At 53.7% G+C, this 17207-nt stretch overlaps 1 protein-coding gene across 2 annotated transcripts in view; it reads left to right on the forward strand.

Annotated features, from left to right (window-relative positions):
• Positions 1–10230, forward strand: part of Kiaa1614 (KIAA1614 ortholog) — a 32776-nt gene extending 22546 nt beyond the window's left edge. For both annotated transcript variants that reach the window (XM_036202201.1, XM_036202202.1), the window contains exons 7-10: positions 762–1014; positions 4454–4581; positions 5304–5488; positions 8933–10230. In XM_036202201.1, coding sequence (XP_036058094.1) covers positions 762–1014; positions 4454–4581; positions 5304–5488; positions 8933–9126 — 760 coding nt within the window. In that variant the 3' untranslated portion in view covers positions 9127–10230. The remainder of the gene's footprint in view (positions 1–761; positions 1015–4453; positions 4582–5303; positions 5489–8932) is intronic.
• The last annotated feature ends 6977 nt before the right edge of the window (positions 10231–17207 follow it).

Here is a 17207-nt window from a genome sequence, read left to right on the forward strand (position 1 = left end):
CTGGACTCATGGCTGTGTGCTATGGCAGGGCTATCCTGGACTCATGGCTGTGTGCTATGGCAGGGCTATCCTGGACTCATGGCTGTGTGCTATGGCAGGGCTATCCTGGACTCATGGCTGTGTGCTATGGCAGGGCTATCCTGGACTCATGGCTGTGTGCTATGGCAGGGGCTATCCTGGACTCATGGCTGTGTGCTATGGCAGGGCTATCCTGGACTCATGGCTGTGTGCTATGGCAGGGCTATCCTGGACTCATGGCTGTGTGCTATGGCAGGGCTATCCTGGACTCATGGGTGTGTGCTATGGCAGGGCTATCCTGGACTCATGGCTGTGTGCTATGGCAGGGGCTATCCTGGACTCATGGGTGTGTGCTATGGTAGGGGCTATCCTGGACTCATGGCTGTGTGCTATGGCAGGGGCTATCCTGGACTCATGGCTGTGTGCTATGGCAGGGCTATCCTGGACTCATGGTGTGTGCTATGGTAGGGGCTATCCTGGACTCATGGCTGTGTGCTATGGCAGGGGCTATCCTGGACTCATGGCTGTGTGCTATGGCAGGGCTATCCTGGACTCTGCAGAAGCTGCTTTCACTCAGCACTTGACAGAGTCTGCATGCCTCCCCTTGCTACTCCTGACAGTTCCTCCCTGGGGACATCGGCACTGGTCCATCTGGGCCTGTGGGCCCTAGGATGCAGGATGTGGCCAGCTCTTGCCTGCCTCTCAGCCATCTCCAGCCACATCATGCCCTCCTTGTGTTTCAGAGTATCACCTGAGGCCAGTGCAGAGCACAAGCCCCCCTCATCTGCCCATTCTGATGTGAACAAGAAAAGAAGGAGTAGTATCCCCTCCACCCTGGGGCTCAAAAAGCTCTTCTCGGCCCTGGGCCACGCCCCCCGGCCCAGACTTGGCACATCCCGGAGCTACAGTGTAGAACAGCTGCAGCCCTCAGCACTGGTTCCCCATACCAGCACCTCCAAAGTGAAGAGAGCCCCATCATTACAAATCCTGCATCTGGTGAGTCCCCGGGGCCCGGGACAATAGGGTGTGGCCCCAGGAGTGGGATCTGTTGGAATGAAGGGTCCTTGCCTGTCCAAGTCACAAAGTGGGGACCTGGTGGTGTCTTCACGGCCGACCCACAGGACTGTGTCCGCTGTGTGTGCAGCACCTCTCAAAACTGGTTTCTGCCCGCCACCCACGGCACTTTCTTACTCTCCTGTGAATTTGTTGTGTCTACTTCCTGGAGAGTTCACGGCCCGGTTTCTTTTTTTTTTTTTTTTGAGCTGAGGATCGAACCCATGGCCTTGTGCTTGCTAGGCAAGCACTCTACCACTGAGCTAAATCCCCAACCCACGGCCTGGTTTCTTTAACCTTCTCCTTGGCCACAGTGACTCTTTTAGTCCAAACGCAATTTCTTGCTTTTCTTTATTGTTTTTTTTTAAATTATTTTCTCTGTGTGTGTTTTGCCTGCATGTGTGTATGTGCACCACGTGCATGCCTGGTACCCACAGAAACCAGAAGAGAGCATCAGGTCCCTAGGACTGGGGTTGTCAACAGTTGTGAGCTGCCATGTGGGTGCTAGAGATTGATCCTGGGTCCTCGGGCAGAGCAGCCAATGCTCTTAAAACCATCGAGGCATCTCTCCAGCTCGCAAAAGCAGTTAATTTTCGTATGTATTGGCACAGCAAGCCTTGACTGCCCTGTCCATTCTGGTCTTTATGTGGCTTCCGGAGTGGTATTTCTGAGGATGCATAAACCTGGCCGTACCAACTGCCCCTCGCCCGAGTGAATCCATTTCAGTCCATTTTTCATGTTCGGGATAACGTTGAGACCACTTAGTGCTGTGAGAGGATCTGTGGTCTGTCTACTTTTATGTCTCATCACTTCCAGAACATTCTAAGCCTTCTCCCTTCTACAGTCAGATCACACTGTGTCTCACCTGCTGACACCTGCTATTTCCTCAAAACTCCAGACATGTCTCTCTCAGAAGTCATCACAGTCTGCAGGCCGAGGGGCCTTCTGTTCTCTGCCCTCCCTACCCTCCTGCCAGGGCTTCCCTCCTCCATGTCTCTCTCCTCTTACTGGGGTATGGTATCTATATCCCAACGCCTGTCTCAGGAGTTAGTCTGGTGTATCCAGCTTACATTGGGTGAACACCAGGCACCAGCTCACATCTCCCTCTCGGTGTGCTTAGCAAATCACCTCAGCACACGAGCCTCGAGCAGGAATCCTGCTCTGGACTAGGAGCTTGTAGGTATTCTGTTTATTCTGTCCTTGACCTCCTCCTCTGCAGAATAAGGTAGAGAGCCGTGGTCTACGGCATGGGAGCCTTTCATTTCAAAGGCCGAGGAGGAAGAGCATGGCAGTTTCGTGGACTGCTTTCATCAGGACAGTATCTAGGGGTGGAGGTCTGCTGGCTGGCTGGGTAGTGGTGGGGAGAAGCGGAGGGTGAGCTGAGAAGGGAGGCAGTGTGGAGATGTGGCACCCTGGAAGCTGCCTTCAGTTCAGCTTCTCTGGCGGGAGCTGTGGGCCGTGTCACCTGCATTTATTGCCACTGGAGTTTCTGTCTCCAGAAACCCCTCAAGGGAAATAACAACGCCACTGTGTCTCAGAGGTCCGGCTGCAATGCAAGCTGAGTGGCTGCAGGGAGAGAGCAGCCTGGCTAAGTAAGAAAGGATAGGACATGCAGGAAGGATGGTACAGACACTCAAAAACTGGAAAAGAGAAATTCAAGAAGCTGAAAGGACCAGTCTCTTCCAGAAGTGCAAATGCTGAGCACATACCAGGCCTCCTCGCACCAAACACACGCCAGCACATACCAGGCCCTCTTTCGTGTCCCCATGTCCTCTTCCATGTCCCCATGTCCTCTCCCATGTCCCCATGTCCTCTCCTGTGTCCCTATGTCCTCTCTCATGTCCCCATGCCCTCTCCCATGTCCCCATGCCCTCTCCCATGTCCCCATGCCCTCTTCCATGTCCCCATGTCCTCTCCCATGTCCCCATGTCCTCTCCCATGTCCCCATGTCCTCTCCCATGTCCCCATGTCCTCTCTCATGTTCCCATGTCCTCTCCCATGTCCCCATGTCCTCTCCCATGTCCTCTCTCATGTCCCCATGTCCTCTCATGTCCTCATGCCCTCTCCCATGTCCCCATGTCCTCTCCCATGTCCCCATGTCATCTCATGTCCCCATGTCCTCTCATGTCCCCATGTCTCCATGCCCTCTCCCATGTCCCCATGTCCTCTCCCATGTCCCCATGTCCTCTCCTGTGTCCCCATGTCCTCTCCCATGTCCCCATGTCCTCTCTCATGTCCCCATGTCCTCATGTCCCCATGCCCTCTCTCATGTCCCCATGTCCTCTCCCATGTCCCCATGTCCTCTCCCATGTCCCCATGTCATCTCATGTCCCCATGTCCTCTCTCATGTCCCCATGTCTCCATGCCCTCTCCCATGTCCCCATGTCCTTTCCCATGTCCCCATGCCCTCTCTCATGTCCCCATGTCCTCTCCCATGTCCCCATGTCCTCTCCCATGTCCCCATGTCCTCTCTCATGTCCCCATGTCCTCTCTCATGTCCCCATGTCCTCTCTCATGTCCCCATGTCCTCTCCCATGTCCCCATGCCCTCTCTCATGTCCCCATGTCCTCTCTCATGTCCCCATGTTCTCTCTCATGTCCCCATGTTCTCTCTCATGTCCCCATGTCCTCTCCCATGTCCCCATGTCCTCTCTCATGTCCCCATGTCTTCTCCCATGTCCCCATGCCCTCTCTCATGTCCCCATGCCCTCTCTCATGTCCCCATGTCCTCTCCCATGTCCCCATGTCCTCTCTCATGTCCCCATGTCTTCTCCCATGTCCCCATGCCCTCTCTCATGTCCCCATGTCCTCTCTCATGTCCCCCTGTCCTCTCATCCTGTCTTTTTTTTTTGGCTTGAGCACCTGTGCCTTCTTTTCAACTGGAGAACTCTTGCTCATGGCCTCACTCAAGTACCAGCTCCTCCCCTGTCCCCAAACCTTCTGGACCAGAATGTCTCTAGACTCAAGGAACTGGTTACAAGCTCCTGGAGCTATCAGGGTCCCAGACTCACCCCCACTCCCAGCTAGAAGCATTCTGTTCTAAGATGTGTCATATCAAGTATGCCATGCCCCCAGGCCCTTTCCTTTGGACAAGGTCTCCTACGTGACTTAATAAGCTCATGATCCTCCTGCCACAGCCTCTGAGTGCTGGGTAGATTCTCATAGTGAGAAAGTGCTAGCCTAATGCTAAGTTACTGTCTGGATGCCTGTGTAGTCCCATCTCTTGTTCTGCAGACTCTTGCTAGGCATGCAGATGTGCTGACCAAAGCACGTACCAATGCTTTCTTAGAGTGACTTTAGGTTTGTGGTCCCTGCAAATCCTCTGTTGCTGACCCTTTCCCAGGCCACTTTTCTCACCTGCAATATTGGATCTTGCCCACTAGGTGTCACCCTCTCACCAGCATCGGAAAGCAACTTCCTTTCAGAACCTCCATTCCCTGCTTGGTGGCAAGGGAGACCGGTCCAGCCTCTACCTGGTGGAGGGGTCGGGGGACCCCAGTACACCGAGCAGGTAAGTGTGGCACAAGAGCCTGTAGGACAAACTCAGAGTGGCCCATGGAACTAGACACTTAGACCTCTCTTCCCTCAGAACCACAGCCGTGAGCCAGTCTGCCTGCCTCTTTAAGAGAAGTGAGGCAGGGTGTGGAGAGAGGAAGTGATGCTCAGAATGACACCTGGGTGCCCTTGCCTTGTGCGGGTGAGCACTGAGAGGTGTGGGTTTGCAGGAAGGTGGTGCCGGGGAGCTTGAAGCCTCTCTCCCGTGGCTGTCCGGTGACATCCTAAAATCAATGTACAGAGTTTCTTGAAATGCAGCTAAAGATCCTTCTAAACTCCCAGAGACAAGAGCACCCAAGAAAAGAGGCCCTTGGTTCCTGACCTCTCTGCCCAGGTCCTCTTGCCTATCGGCTTTCACCCAGGCTTCCTGGAAGGACTTTGGGCTGGGGGGCGGGGGGGGCGTTAACTCTTGAAAACACGGTGTAAAATTACAGCTTTCCTCTAATTCTCTGACGCCTCTTCCTAAAAATGCTAGAAACCACAGTCCTTGTTTCAACCCTTTGCCCTGAGGAGCAGCACATGTGGGAAGTGTCTCCACCCTGGGGAGCTCACTTTGCTGGGGTCAGAGGAACCCCAGCCTCTAATGTCAGGTTCCTGCGTCAGAGGTGCAGTCCCCGTAGGGCCAGCAAAGCTGGGCCCCGTGCCTGACCTTACCTCTACTCTTTCATCTCCTTGTAGGCCAGCCAAGGCCTTTCCCCATCGTGCCCTCAGTGTGGAAGACGTGAGTGCCCCTAGCCTGGCTCGCACTGTGGGCCGGGTGGTGGAGGTGTTCCCAGATGGCACGAGTCAGCTGCAGCTACAGCGACCCCCAGAGGGCACCTTTGGTTTCCATGTGGCCTACGGCAATGGCCGTCGAGATTCAGGTATGCCCTTGGGATCCTCAGCAAAGTGCCCAGGGTGTGGCCAGGTTCCTTCTGGGCTTTGGCTGAGCAATGGAGAAAGGCTTCCTTCATCCCTTCAGAAGCTCTGACTGGGTGTCAGGTCTCAGGGGCCCCTACTGCTGTGGGGGTTGTGCTGGCAGATTTGACTGTCCCCCTGCCATCCTGTGACATCTTGAAATCAGAGTCCTCAAGGCTCTTCCAGAGAGGCAAAGGAAAACTGTCTGTGCTTGCCAGTTCTCGGCTGTTCCTTTGATGTGGTTGATGTATTTCAACGGTTCCCGTCCTCCAGCTGCTGGTGTGTCTGGGCATGTGGAGTGGGCCTGCCTGTCTGCAATCCTGTCCAGAGCCCTCCCTCACCAGCTCCTTGAGGCTTTGTTCAGATGGATCCTGGCTCCAGCCCCCTGGCCAGGCCGCCTGCTGTGTCCTAATTCAATCCCACCAGTCACCGAATTCTGACCAGTTCTTGGTCCCTCTACATCCACGAGTCCTCCGTGGCAGCCTGACTTGCCCAGGCCAAAGCCTGTAGTCCAGAATGCATTTGAGTACAAGAGACCCTGAAAGCTATCCACAGGCCGTGCTAAGCGGGGAAGGTGGGGAGGTATGCTGAGGGAGGGCAGGCAGCGGAGGCGGGGGAGGGGTGGCTTTGGAAAGCCAGGAGTTTGTGCTCCTGGGCCCTGCTGAGGAGGGGGAGTCCTGCTCTTTGGTGTCTTTTAGGTCAAGGCTGGTTACCTGAGAAAGCAATCCTTCTGCTGAGTGTGCACACAGCATGTGTTCTTGCACCTGTTCTCATATTCATCACTCAGCATCTTTCAGGGAATACACACACACACACACACACACACACACACACACACATCCAGGTGCCTACTCATAAGTCCTGTGGATCCTGGGGTTACAGCACCACATGGAGCGCACAGACCTCTGACCTCACCAGCATACTCTCCAGCTAGGGTGCTGGGCCAGCTCTCCACGTTTCCTTCATGTATTCTGTATGAGGAATGTGACATAGTGAAAAGCACCAGGGAGCACATGTGCATGGCAGGTGTTGTGTAGACTGGGGTGAGATGGCGGCAGTGGAGATGGACAGAAGAAGTGGGGAGCCCTCTGGAGTCGAGAGATGAGAGTCAGGTACAAAAGTCCTAAAGGGCCCGTGAAGTTTGTAGGACAATCGAGGTCTGGCTAGAGCTGAGCCCAGAGGCTGTGCTGTCCTCACTGAGAAGGACAGGAACCACCTACAGGGAGAGGTTTTAGAGCAGGGGGTGAAAGCAGCTGCCTTGAGAATACACTATGGGATGAGGACCGGCACCAAACTGATTTCTACAGTCCAGGAGGCAGACACACTATCAGGTGGCACTGTGGTGGCTGTGGAGGAGGTTAGCGGGGGCTTGAATCTGCCTGATTTCCAGTTAGTGTGACCTGAACTTCTTGATGGGAGACGGAGAGAGACTGGGAATGGGAACGTATGGGGTGGGCCTTCCCCAGTCTGGACCTAGGGAGGATCAGATGTCAGTGCACACTGGGAACTGACATTTGGGAACCAGACAGTGCCATCCAGGCTGTCTCTGGGTCCCTTACTTGGATGGTCCTGTCCAGGTGGTGTCCCACTCTTGCGGCTGTATTTGGCCACCAGATGTCACATAGGGATCTTACCCTAGGCAGTGAGTGTGGTGACTGCTGCTGTTCCCACCATGGGCCCTCCTCTAGCTGGGGAGGGCCACTTCCCCTGAACCTCAGAGAAGCCATGGCTGGAGGCTGCCCTGGCTCCTTGCTAAGCATCAGTCAGGATGCCAGCATGTGTCCCATCTGGCACCACACCCACGAGAACAGCAGGCCCTGCCTTCTGCTTCTAACTGGCTACAACACAGGCATCTAACATCCTTAACAAAGGCTGTCTCCAGCAGACCATAAATGCCAGAGTTGCCTCGCAGTCACGATTTCAGCTGGGAAGTCTCCCCAAAGTGGCTGGAGTGACATCAGTGTCTGGTCTGGCTTGGCTACATTCTTTTGGGTTTTGTCATCCCCTCCCCCCACCTGCCTCTCCTCCTGCACACCAAACACTCCTGTGGGTTCATGTGGGGAGGCAGGGGTGGCTCCCTCTCTCCATGCTGACAGTGTGTAGACCCAGCGGATAAGCTGTTCAAGCATCAGAGAAGAAAGATCAGGGGGAGGGCAGGGCCCCAGTGGAAACGCCTTCTGGAAAGGCTCGCAGAAAGGGACAGGAGAGGAAGCGCGTATGCAGCTCAGATCAGCCAATGGCCACAAACTTTTAGGTGCCTTGGTGAAGGAGTTGTATAGTTCGTATTCAGAGCCTGGCTTCTCTGGGGCCCACAGGCTGCAATGAAGGGCCTTTTCCTGGTCTATGGGCTAAGGCACCACTTTCCATAGTCCACAATGCTTCGAGCCAGAGATGGGGGCACCAGAACAGACATCCTGCCTAGCTCGTGCTAAGCAGCTGACTAGGGAAGGGCCATGTAGAAGCTACCATGTGGGCAGTCGCTGTGTTTCTCAGCCAGCTGGTGAAGGGGTCAGGACTGTGCTCAGCTGGCCCAAACCCCATTGTATAGTCAGCTGCAGGAAAGTCACCCACAAAGGCTGTCCCCTGCTGTCTTCCAGCAGGGGGCTATGCTCACACAGCAGAACATGGTATGGGCTCCAGCTTTGTCGGGTGCGGACGGCTGACAGAGAACTTGAGAGCTGTCTACATCTCAGCTGGACACTCCTCGGCTGTGGGAGCCCTGGCTGGAGGCCTGCCTTGTCAGCCTAAGCCCCCATAGCCTCTCCCACAACATGGGTCTCCTGAGAGCCAGCCACAAGTCCCCGACAGGCTTGATCTGTACATTTCACAACCCAAGGAATGATCCTGCTGGCCTGGCTGAGCCTCTTGGAGTGGTAGAGATGGAAGGGTACAAGAAAAAGAGGCAAGTGAGCCATAAATGTGGGCAGAATGTTTGTTTTTCCTGGACTTTGGCCCAGATGCCCGAAATCCCAAGTGAGGAACTGTGTGAGGCTGAGGCCAGGGCGTGTCCTGGACAGTACTGTGAAGCAGGTTTGCTCTCGGCCACTTCCATTACCTGAGTGACACCACCTCGGCCATCTACTTATGAGTCCAGAGCAACACAGGCAGGGAACACAGACAGGGAAGTCCTGATGGTCTTCATTGTCAAGAGGACTTCCTCTTTACCCTAAAAGCTGAGTATCAGAAAGGGTAAGATCAGTTTATTCTTACTAACTGTAGATGGATGACGTCTTTAAGCATCATTTGCATGGATTTTCCTCTTTGGAAAGAGGCTACAGAGAATGGGGTTATGCTTGGGGAGGCGGGGAAGAGGGCCACATGACATGTTTCCATGCAGGCAGTTGTGAGGGGGTGGGGGTGTCACTGTGCCCTCCGTGAGTTCTCCTCTCCTCTCCTCTTCTCCTTTGCAGGGCTCTACGTGCAGGCCATGGCTGACCTGGACACTGCCAAGCTGTACTCGGGGCTGCTTGGGGTAGGGGATGAGATCCTGGAGGTGAACGGGGCCAAGGTTGCTGGGCTGGGCTTGGCCCACATCAAGGAGCTACTGGCTCATGTGGAGAGCTTGTCAATTCGCGTCTTGAGACAGAGGCCTCTTCCCCAGTGACCCAGACGCCCTGTTCCTTTCAACACTCCCTTAGAAGCCCTGACCCCACCGGGAAGAAGGGGCTGGAAATGCGCCACTCAGAGATAATTTGTGGATGGAAAGTACTGTTCACAGATCAGGGTGGCATCTAGTTGCCTGGGCTGTGGCCGAGCTGTTCTGATCGGCCACCTGCAGGAAGAGATGAAGAGTCTGTGTGTGTTTCAGTTAAGGTCACTAATTTATGCAGATCTGGGGAAAGAAAATAATGGTCTTCTTCCATGACAGAAGTGGTAGGATGTGTCCCTTTGTTGGAAGGAGAGAAGAGTGACTGACTATATCCTTGAGTTGGTCCCGGAGAGCTGGCCTCACCTCCTGGTCACACACAATGAAAAGCCTCCCCAGGCCCCCCAGCACATCAGAGACAAAGTGGCCACATTGGCCTTGTGTCCGTCTCTTTCAGCTGTGGCTTGCCCGGTTTCCATGTGACTACACCTTTGCTCCTGATCCAGAGGGGGCTCAGTGTCTTGGCATAGCAGATAGCCAAGAGTGTACATTCCAAACCAAGGCCTGTTAAAGAGTTCTGAGCCCCTTCTGGGTATGTAAACATCTGAGAGGTTCTGGGAGCCAGAATGTTAAGAATTTCTAAGAAATTTTCCTGATCAACACAAAGCTGAAAAACAAACAAACAAACAAACAAACAAGCAAAAACAAAACCGAAACCACGGCCATTGTTTTCAGTAAGTGTGGCCATGGTACTAAGGATGCAGAAGTGGAGGCCGGCCCAGCCAGCCCTTTGCCTCCACCCCTGCCTAGACCAAGGTTTGTTGCAGCCTGGCCTGGCCTGGGGAGGGGGGGAGGGGCGCTGCTTGGTCTTTGTTCTCTTGTCCAGCTCAGAGTCAGCTGCAGCTGGTGTCTGGCTGTCCCCCAGCTGCAGGATTCCTGTCCAGACCTCCCTGGTGGCAGCCGTGGGTGGGCAGCAGCCAGGGAGGCTGTGTACTGGGGTGGCCATCCCACCTAGGCACAGTCTGCTCAGCTCAGAGCCTGCCCGAGGGTTCAGGTCTAGATGCGTGGGCAGGTGTCAGACTTAAATTATTAAAATACAAAACTGAAGCTGCTTCCATTGGAGTTGCGGAATTCTGTGTTCTCTTGACCTTTATCAGCCCTAAGAGGACTGGGGGCTGGGCAGGGGCAGAAGGGTCCAGGTGTGGCCAGAGGGCATTCAGAGGGGAAGTGGGAGGCTGCAGGGGTAGGGTCACGGCCAGGGTGGATGCAGAAGGTCTGGAGTCCTTGAGTCAGGAGAGGAGCCATGGCAAGGCTAAGGATGGGAAAAAACAGAGCTAAGGTTCACAGAGGGCTGGAGCGGGCAGCTACCTGCTAGTTTTGAACATGCCGTGGTGCTAGCTACAGTTAAAATGGGCTGGAGAGAGGGCTTGGAGGTTAAGAGCACTGGCTGCTCTTCCAGAGGTCCTGAGTTCAATTCCCGGCACCCACAATGCAGATCATAACCGCCTGGAACTCCAGTTTCAGAGGCTCCAACGCCTTCACACAGACATACACGCAGGCAAAACATGAATACACATGAAATAAAATGAAAAATTATTTTAAAAAATCAAAGCAGCTACATGTAGGCTGGGCTGACGTGACTGTCACAGGCAGGTTTCGCGGGACAAGGTAGACACTGACGGAGGGCATGGGCCTGTGGAGAGGTGACAGCAGCCTCAGCCTGTGAGGTGAGGAGATGGGACCGTCTTCGCAGAAATCACTTAACAACCTGCTGCTCCTGCCCCAGAGGCTGAGGAGAGAGGGAGAGGAGTGGGGGAGTGTTTCAGAACCCCAAGAGTGCAGGACAGGTTGGCTAAAGCTACCCCAGGCTGGAGACAGTGTAACCAAGTGCATGAAACTTCAGGGTGTAAAGAGGGTACTGGAGCACCCCAGAGATAAATCTGCCCCCTATCCCTTCCCTGCAGAAACAGCGCCCCCTAGCAGGAGACCACAGCCTTGGGGACCCTGGCAGCCCTTAGAGGCTATTTCCTGGCCTGGGAAAAACTTCACCCTGGAACAAGCATCAGTAGCGAAAGTCACCTGTTTTCTGTATGGTCGCTTGTCTTCTGGAGAGAAGCAGTGGAGGCCTGAGGCTGTGGAGGAAAAGGCTGCCGTGGGGCAGTTTCTGCCGTCCTGGCAGGAACATCCTGCTTCCTGCCCTTTCAGAGGTGGGAAGCCCAGTTCAGTGCCAGTACTGGTGCCAGGCATGCCAGCCCTGTCTGCCTGGTGTGTGACCCACTTGTCACTCTCGAGCCTTCCCCTCGTGCCAGAAGAGGACAGAACCGGGATGTGAGAGAGAGTGTGCAGGCAACAGAGGCCCTCCAGCCCCTGACCTGGGATCTGAGGCTCTTCCCTGCAGTAAAGCCCCTGACCTGTGTACCTGGGGGAGGGGCTGCGTTCTCCATCATCTTGTCCGATCTCCAACATCTGCTTTACCTAGAGAGCTGCTGACGTAGAAGGCCTGGTCCAGCCCTTCTGCAAATACTGCGCCATCGGAACCTTCCAGAACTTAGTTAATTAATTGCCATGAGCCAGGTCCGGTGCAGGCCAGAGGGGCAGGGGAAAATGAGGAAGACTCCATCAACACGCAGTACAAGGAGGAGCAAGAGCATCACACTGTCCAGGCCGTGCAGCTGAAAGCCTGACCCGGTGCAGCCTGGTGCAGAGCCAGGGTACTGACGAGAAGGGCAAAGAGGCTCTCAAGCCAGGTTTTGTGAAGTGAATGGGCACCTGCAGTGAGAGCAAGGCATTAAAAATACCCACCCTGTGCAAAGATGTGGCTTTCCCCTGAATAGCCTGTTCCTTAAGCTCACAGATGGCAGCTGATGTTGGAGACCACAGAACAAGCACCGACTTTGACCTCAGACCTGCCAGTCTCCCAAGGGGTTGCAGGGCGGGGGTGTGTGAAGGTTGGAGAGGACTTCAGAAGGCACTGTTATAAATCAAGCCTTGCTTCTGCTTCCAGGAAGAGGACACTGGGTGGGTGACCCCTCAGGTGTGCCTCTAAGGTTGCACAGGAGCTGGCAGGAGTTGAGAGCGGGATTCCCGCCGCTAGGCACTGTGGGTACTGGGTTCACCTTGGAGAGGAGAAAGTGTGCTGTAGGCCTTGTGGCTAATAGGTAACTGTCACCCTGCCAGCCAGCCAGAAGCAGCTTTCCTGCAACTCTCCTGCATATCCTAAGACACAAGAGTGAGGGGCAAGTTCAGCAGGGCAGGAGTCCCCGAAGGTCCCGGCAGGCCACAGGCTAGCTGTCAGCCACACCTTCAAGGCCACTGGCCGCTGAGGAAGGTTCCCAGAGGGCCTGCTTCTGCCAGGCTGAGGACATCACAACCTAGTGTGCAGTGACCTGGATGAAGATGTCGGTCTGCTCTTGACGATAATGCAGTGGAGGGTGAGGGAGGGGCCCCAGCTGGGGGTGGGGGTGCTAGCGAAGCTGAGCCAAGGCAAATGCCGGGCCACATACACTTGACCCAAGTGTGTGTGTGTGTGTGCAGGGATGAGCATTGGGCACATGCACGCAGGCTCCCCAGATCTGAAGTAAGATGGGGAGCCACAGGAGACATGGCTCAAAATTTGAAGTTAGCTAGGGCGTACAGGGACAGGCAGTGGGGCCACCTTGATCTGCTGACCTTACAGGGTAGGGGTGCTGTACCTCACTTTCAGCTTTGAGGTCCTTCAGGAAGATGAGATCCAACCTCCCACCGCCTGTAGGAGAGATGGTATTTATTCCCTGGCAGTATTTCTGGCCCTAATCAACACTGAAAGTGGGATGTTTTGGGGAGAAGGGCTGGGAAACAAAGTATACCTCCCACAGGACAATGACAAGGTCCCTACCACCTTGGCTTGAGTTGGTGGAACTGATGAAATCCAGGCATGGTCTTTAGAGGACATCTTTGGTTCTAGATGCAAGTCACCGTGAAGCCAGAGACCTAGGAGCAGATGTGCTGGCATAACTGGACTCCCAGGCCCTTCCCACCAGCTCAGGGGAGGGGGCTGCCCACTGGGGGCACTTGGGACAACAGTTTTGGTTGCTGGGCGCCCTTTCATTGGGCTCCAGTTCAACACATCCATTTAGCCTCTCATTCTGCTTCTCCGTGGCCTTTGCTGGACTGCTCGTCCACCTCCCCACTGCCTGGCAACCTTTACAAGGATTAGAGAAGCGTCTGTCCCGGGGAGCAAACCATGACACTGCGTGCTGGCACTGTCTCCTTTAACTCTAACCAATCATGCGATCAGGAACTTTAGACTGTGACTTTCTTCAGTGGAATTATCCTTTGCACTTACCTGGCAGCCAACTGCTCTGCCCTGGTGCACCTGCCCAAGCCATTTCTTCTATCCTCAGGCTCGTTCTGGAGCCATTCAAAGGCCCTCCATGCCCGGATCCCTTCCCACCATGCTCTGTGAATGCTCTTCCCTATGGAGCCAGAGCACCTGCTCACAAATGGCAATGGCCTTCCTTGGCAGGCTCTGCCCAGCTTGCAAAGGCTGTGGGTTTGGCCAGGTTGCCATGCTGGGCCCGAGGAAGGGAGCTGCTGGGACTGGCTCAGATACTGTGCCCCTGGAGCCAGGGCTCAACAGCTGCCCTGCCAGTCCTGGAGGGTATCCGGGGCTGTTCTGCGGATGCCCAGCCACCTGCCAGGCCCGCCTTTGTCTTGTCCTTCTGCAATCTGGCCTCAGGCCTCTATCACAGTGTGGGGCTGCCCTTGGGGCTCTGGCCAGGCGCCGGGCACTAAGGTAAGGCCCACTCTGCCCTTTGGGATGCCAACAGCTCCAGAGTGGAGTCAGTGAGATAAGGCAGATCAACATGCTGTGGGCTACAAGAGAACCTAAAGCAGGAGACCCATTTCCACCTGGGGGCCACAAAGGCTTCTGGGGAGGGTCAGCCTCAGCTCCATGATTCCCCAAGTTCAGCAGCTCCTACCCAGCTCTGGAGCTGAATCGGAAGAAACGTGGATGTGCTGGGAGCTCTGGCGCTACCGACGCCGTCCTGGACACATCAGTCTCCAGGTTTTCTTGGGTTACTGTAAGCAGCTGGGTTCAATTTTCTTATAAACAAGATCCAAATACCAGTGTCTTAGTCAGGGTTTCTATTGCTGCACTGAAAACACCATGACCAAAAGGCAAGCTGGGGACCAAAGGGTGGTTTTGGCTTCTATTTCCATTTTGCTGTTCATCACTGAAGGAAGTAGGGGTAAGAACTCAAAACAGGACAGGAACCTGGAGGCAGGAGCTGGTGCAGAAGCCATGGAGGAGTGCTGCTCACTGACTTCTCATATGGGTTACTCAGCCTGCTTTCTTATAGAACCCAGGACCACCAGCCCAGGGATGGCCCCACCCACAATGGGTTGGGCCTTCCCCCATCAATCACTAACTAAGAAAATGTCCGACAGCCGGATCTTATGGAGACATTTTCTCCACGATGTTTCCCTTCTTTCACATGACTCCAGCTTGTGTGTCAAGCAGCTGGCATAACCACTAATGCTAACTTCTTGAGCTCCTGGACCAGAATTACTATTTTGTGTGTCCCAGGCTGGCCTTGAACTCACTGTGATCCCCAGCCTCCTGAGTGGCTGGGATTACAGGCCTATGGAACCATGCCCCGGCCTTGATCAGATTGCCTGATTTAACAGTAGTAACGGCTTGGGACAGTCAAGACCAAGGCAGCTGACATCCACACTTCATCCTAGGTCCTGAGGAGTTCAGTATTTTAGGAGCTGGGAGGTAGGTGGCTCAGTCAGTGGAGTGTCATATAAAGCCTCAGGGCCTGAGTTCAAGTCTCAGTACCCTCAGTTTTTAAAAAGCCAGCCATGGTGACAGATGCTTGTGATCCCAGGGCTGGGAAGGCAGAGGTGGGAGGAGCCCTGGAATCTGCTGGCTGACCAAGCCCCAGATGGAGACCTTGTTTTAAAAACTAAGGTGGCTGGCTCCTGAGGAACATGTTGATCCATGTTGATGTCAGGTTAGAGACAGCTTAGTGAATACCTGTTTGCCATCACTGAGCTCAGATGGGCAGCTTTTCCCTAAAGCGAAGGCCTGTGGTCCAGTCAAGACTTGGTTCCAGCATCAGCACTGGAGGTACTGTATGTGTGGGTACGAATGTGCCATGGCACCCATGTGAAGGTCAGAGGGCAACCTGGAAGAGTTGCCCTCTCCTTCTACTATGTGGGCTCCCAGGATTGGATTTGGGCACCATTTCATACTTCTTTCTTTTGGGGGAGATGGGATGGCAGTGAGAGAGATAAGGTCTCACTAAAGTGACTCAGGTTGGTCTTGACATTTAAATCCTCCTGCCTCGGCCTTTACAATGGCTGGGAACTATAGGCCTTTGACACTAGACTGGTGGTTAATTTCCTTTTTAAGATTTGTGTGCCAGGAGGTGGTGGCACAAGCCTTTAATCCCAGTGTTCAGGAGGGAGGCAGAGGCAGGTGGATCTCTGAGTTCGAGGTCACCCTGGTCTACAGAGTGAGTGAGACAGCCAGGACTACACAGAGAAACCCTGTCCTGTCAAGAAAACAAAACAAAAACAAACGAACAAACAAAAAAGGATTTATTTTATGTATATATGTGAGTGCCTGCATGTATGTATGTATGTACACCTGTGCATGCCTGGTGCCCAAGAGGTCAGACCCCCTGAAAACTGGAGTTATGGGCAGTGGTGACCGCCATGTGGGTGCTGGGAAGAGAACACAGGCCTTCTCTCCAGCCCCATGCGGGTGCATTTCTTAGTTCCTTCATGCAGTCTGCAGATGTTGGCCTGTAATCCCAGCTACTTAGGAAGCTGAGGCAGGAGGATTGAAATTCTGGACCTTCTGCTCCACCTTCCTATATGCTGGGGTTCCAGGCAGGCCCCACATCTGCACCACATCTAATTCCCTGGATTTTGTGCATGCTAGGCAAGCTCTCCACCAAGGTCACTACATCTTTAGCTCCCACAACTCAGAAGCCTGATCTTCTAAACAAACTAAAAAGAGGAAGGAAAAATAAAACAGTAAGACAAAAAAAAAAAAAAAAATCAAAACAAGAATCACACAAAATGGGCAAGAGAGATAGATAGCTCAGAGGTTAAGAGCTCTGGCTGCTCTTCCAGAGGTCCTGAGTTCAATTCCCAGCAACCACATGTGGCTCCCAACTGTCTATAATGAGATCTGGTGCCCTCTTCTGGCCTGTGGACATATACGCAGGTGGGACACTGTATATGTAACAAATAAAATCTAAAAAAAAAAAAAAAAAAAAAGATCACACAAAACAATACGGGGTCCATTTTGTGTTGGCCAACTACTCCTGGGCATGGGGCCTGCCTTGGAGGATGATATACACATCGATACTCCATAGAAGAAAAATGATTTTTCCCTGATACCCAGCAGGGATCAACTGCAAATAGCTTCCTTCATACGTTAATAATTTTAAAGTGTGTGTGTTGTGTGCTGCAGTATGTGTGTACAGGGGGCAGAGGAGATCTTCAGGTGCCCCTCCCCCATCAGTCTCCTTAGCTCCTCTAGACAGGGTCTCTCACTGAGTTTAGAGCTTACTGGTTTTATTCAGCTGGGCTGGCCAGCAAGCCCCAGCTTCTATGTGAGTACTGAAGAATCTGAACTGGGTGCTCAGCCTACACAGTGAGTGCTCTTCTCCCCCGAGCTCGGTCCCCAGCCTCCATATGTTCTACAGATGGGAAGGAGTAATAACCTGCATTTAGGTGGGAAAAGGCTAAAAACAGTAACAAGAGGGGCTGGGATGTGTGGGGCACTTGTCTAGCATGGGTGGTGACCTAAGTTCAATCCTCCATTAAAACAAAAGAAAGTAGAAAGAAAGAAACATTCCGGACGAAGCTCTGGTCTCTCCATCTCGCTTTAATACAGAATTTTCCCACGGCTGCAACGCCACCTCAAGAGCAGAAGTGCGAAATGTGAGCCATCACTGTTCGGGTGGCTGGTTATTCTACACAAGTATGCTTTACAAGTTTTCAAGTGTGTGATGTCATCGAAATTTAGGATTACCAAAGGATTACCAGAGCAGGGGTGATTCTTTGAGGAATGTTTCCCTGTAGATGGAGGTCCACAA

This window comes from Onychomys torridus, chromosome 11 (genome assembly GCF_903995425.1).
Source record: "Onychomys torridus chromosome 11, mOncTor1.1, whole genome shotgun sequence".
Classification (NCBI taxonomy): domain Eukaryota; kingdom Metazoa; phylum Chordata; class Mammalia; order Rodentia; family Cricetidae; genus Onychomys; species Onychomys torridus.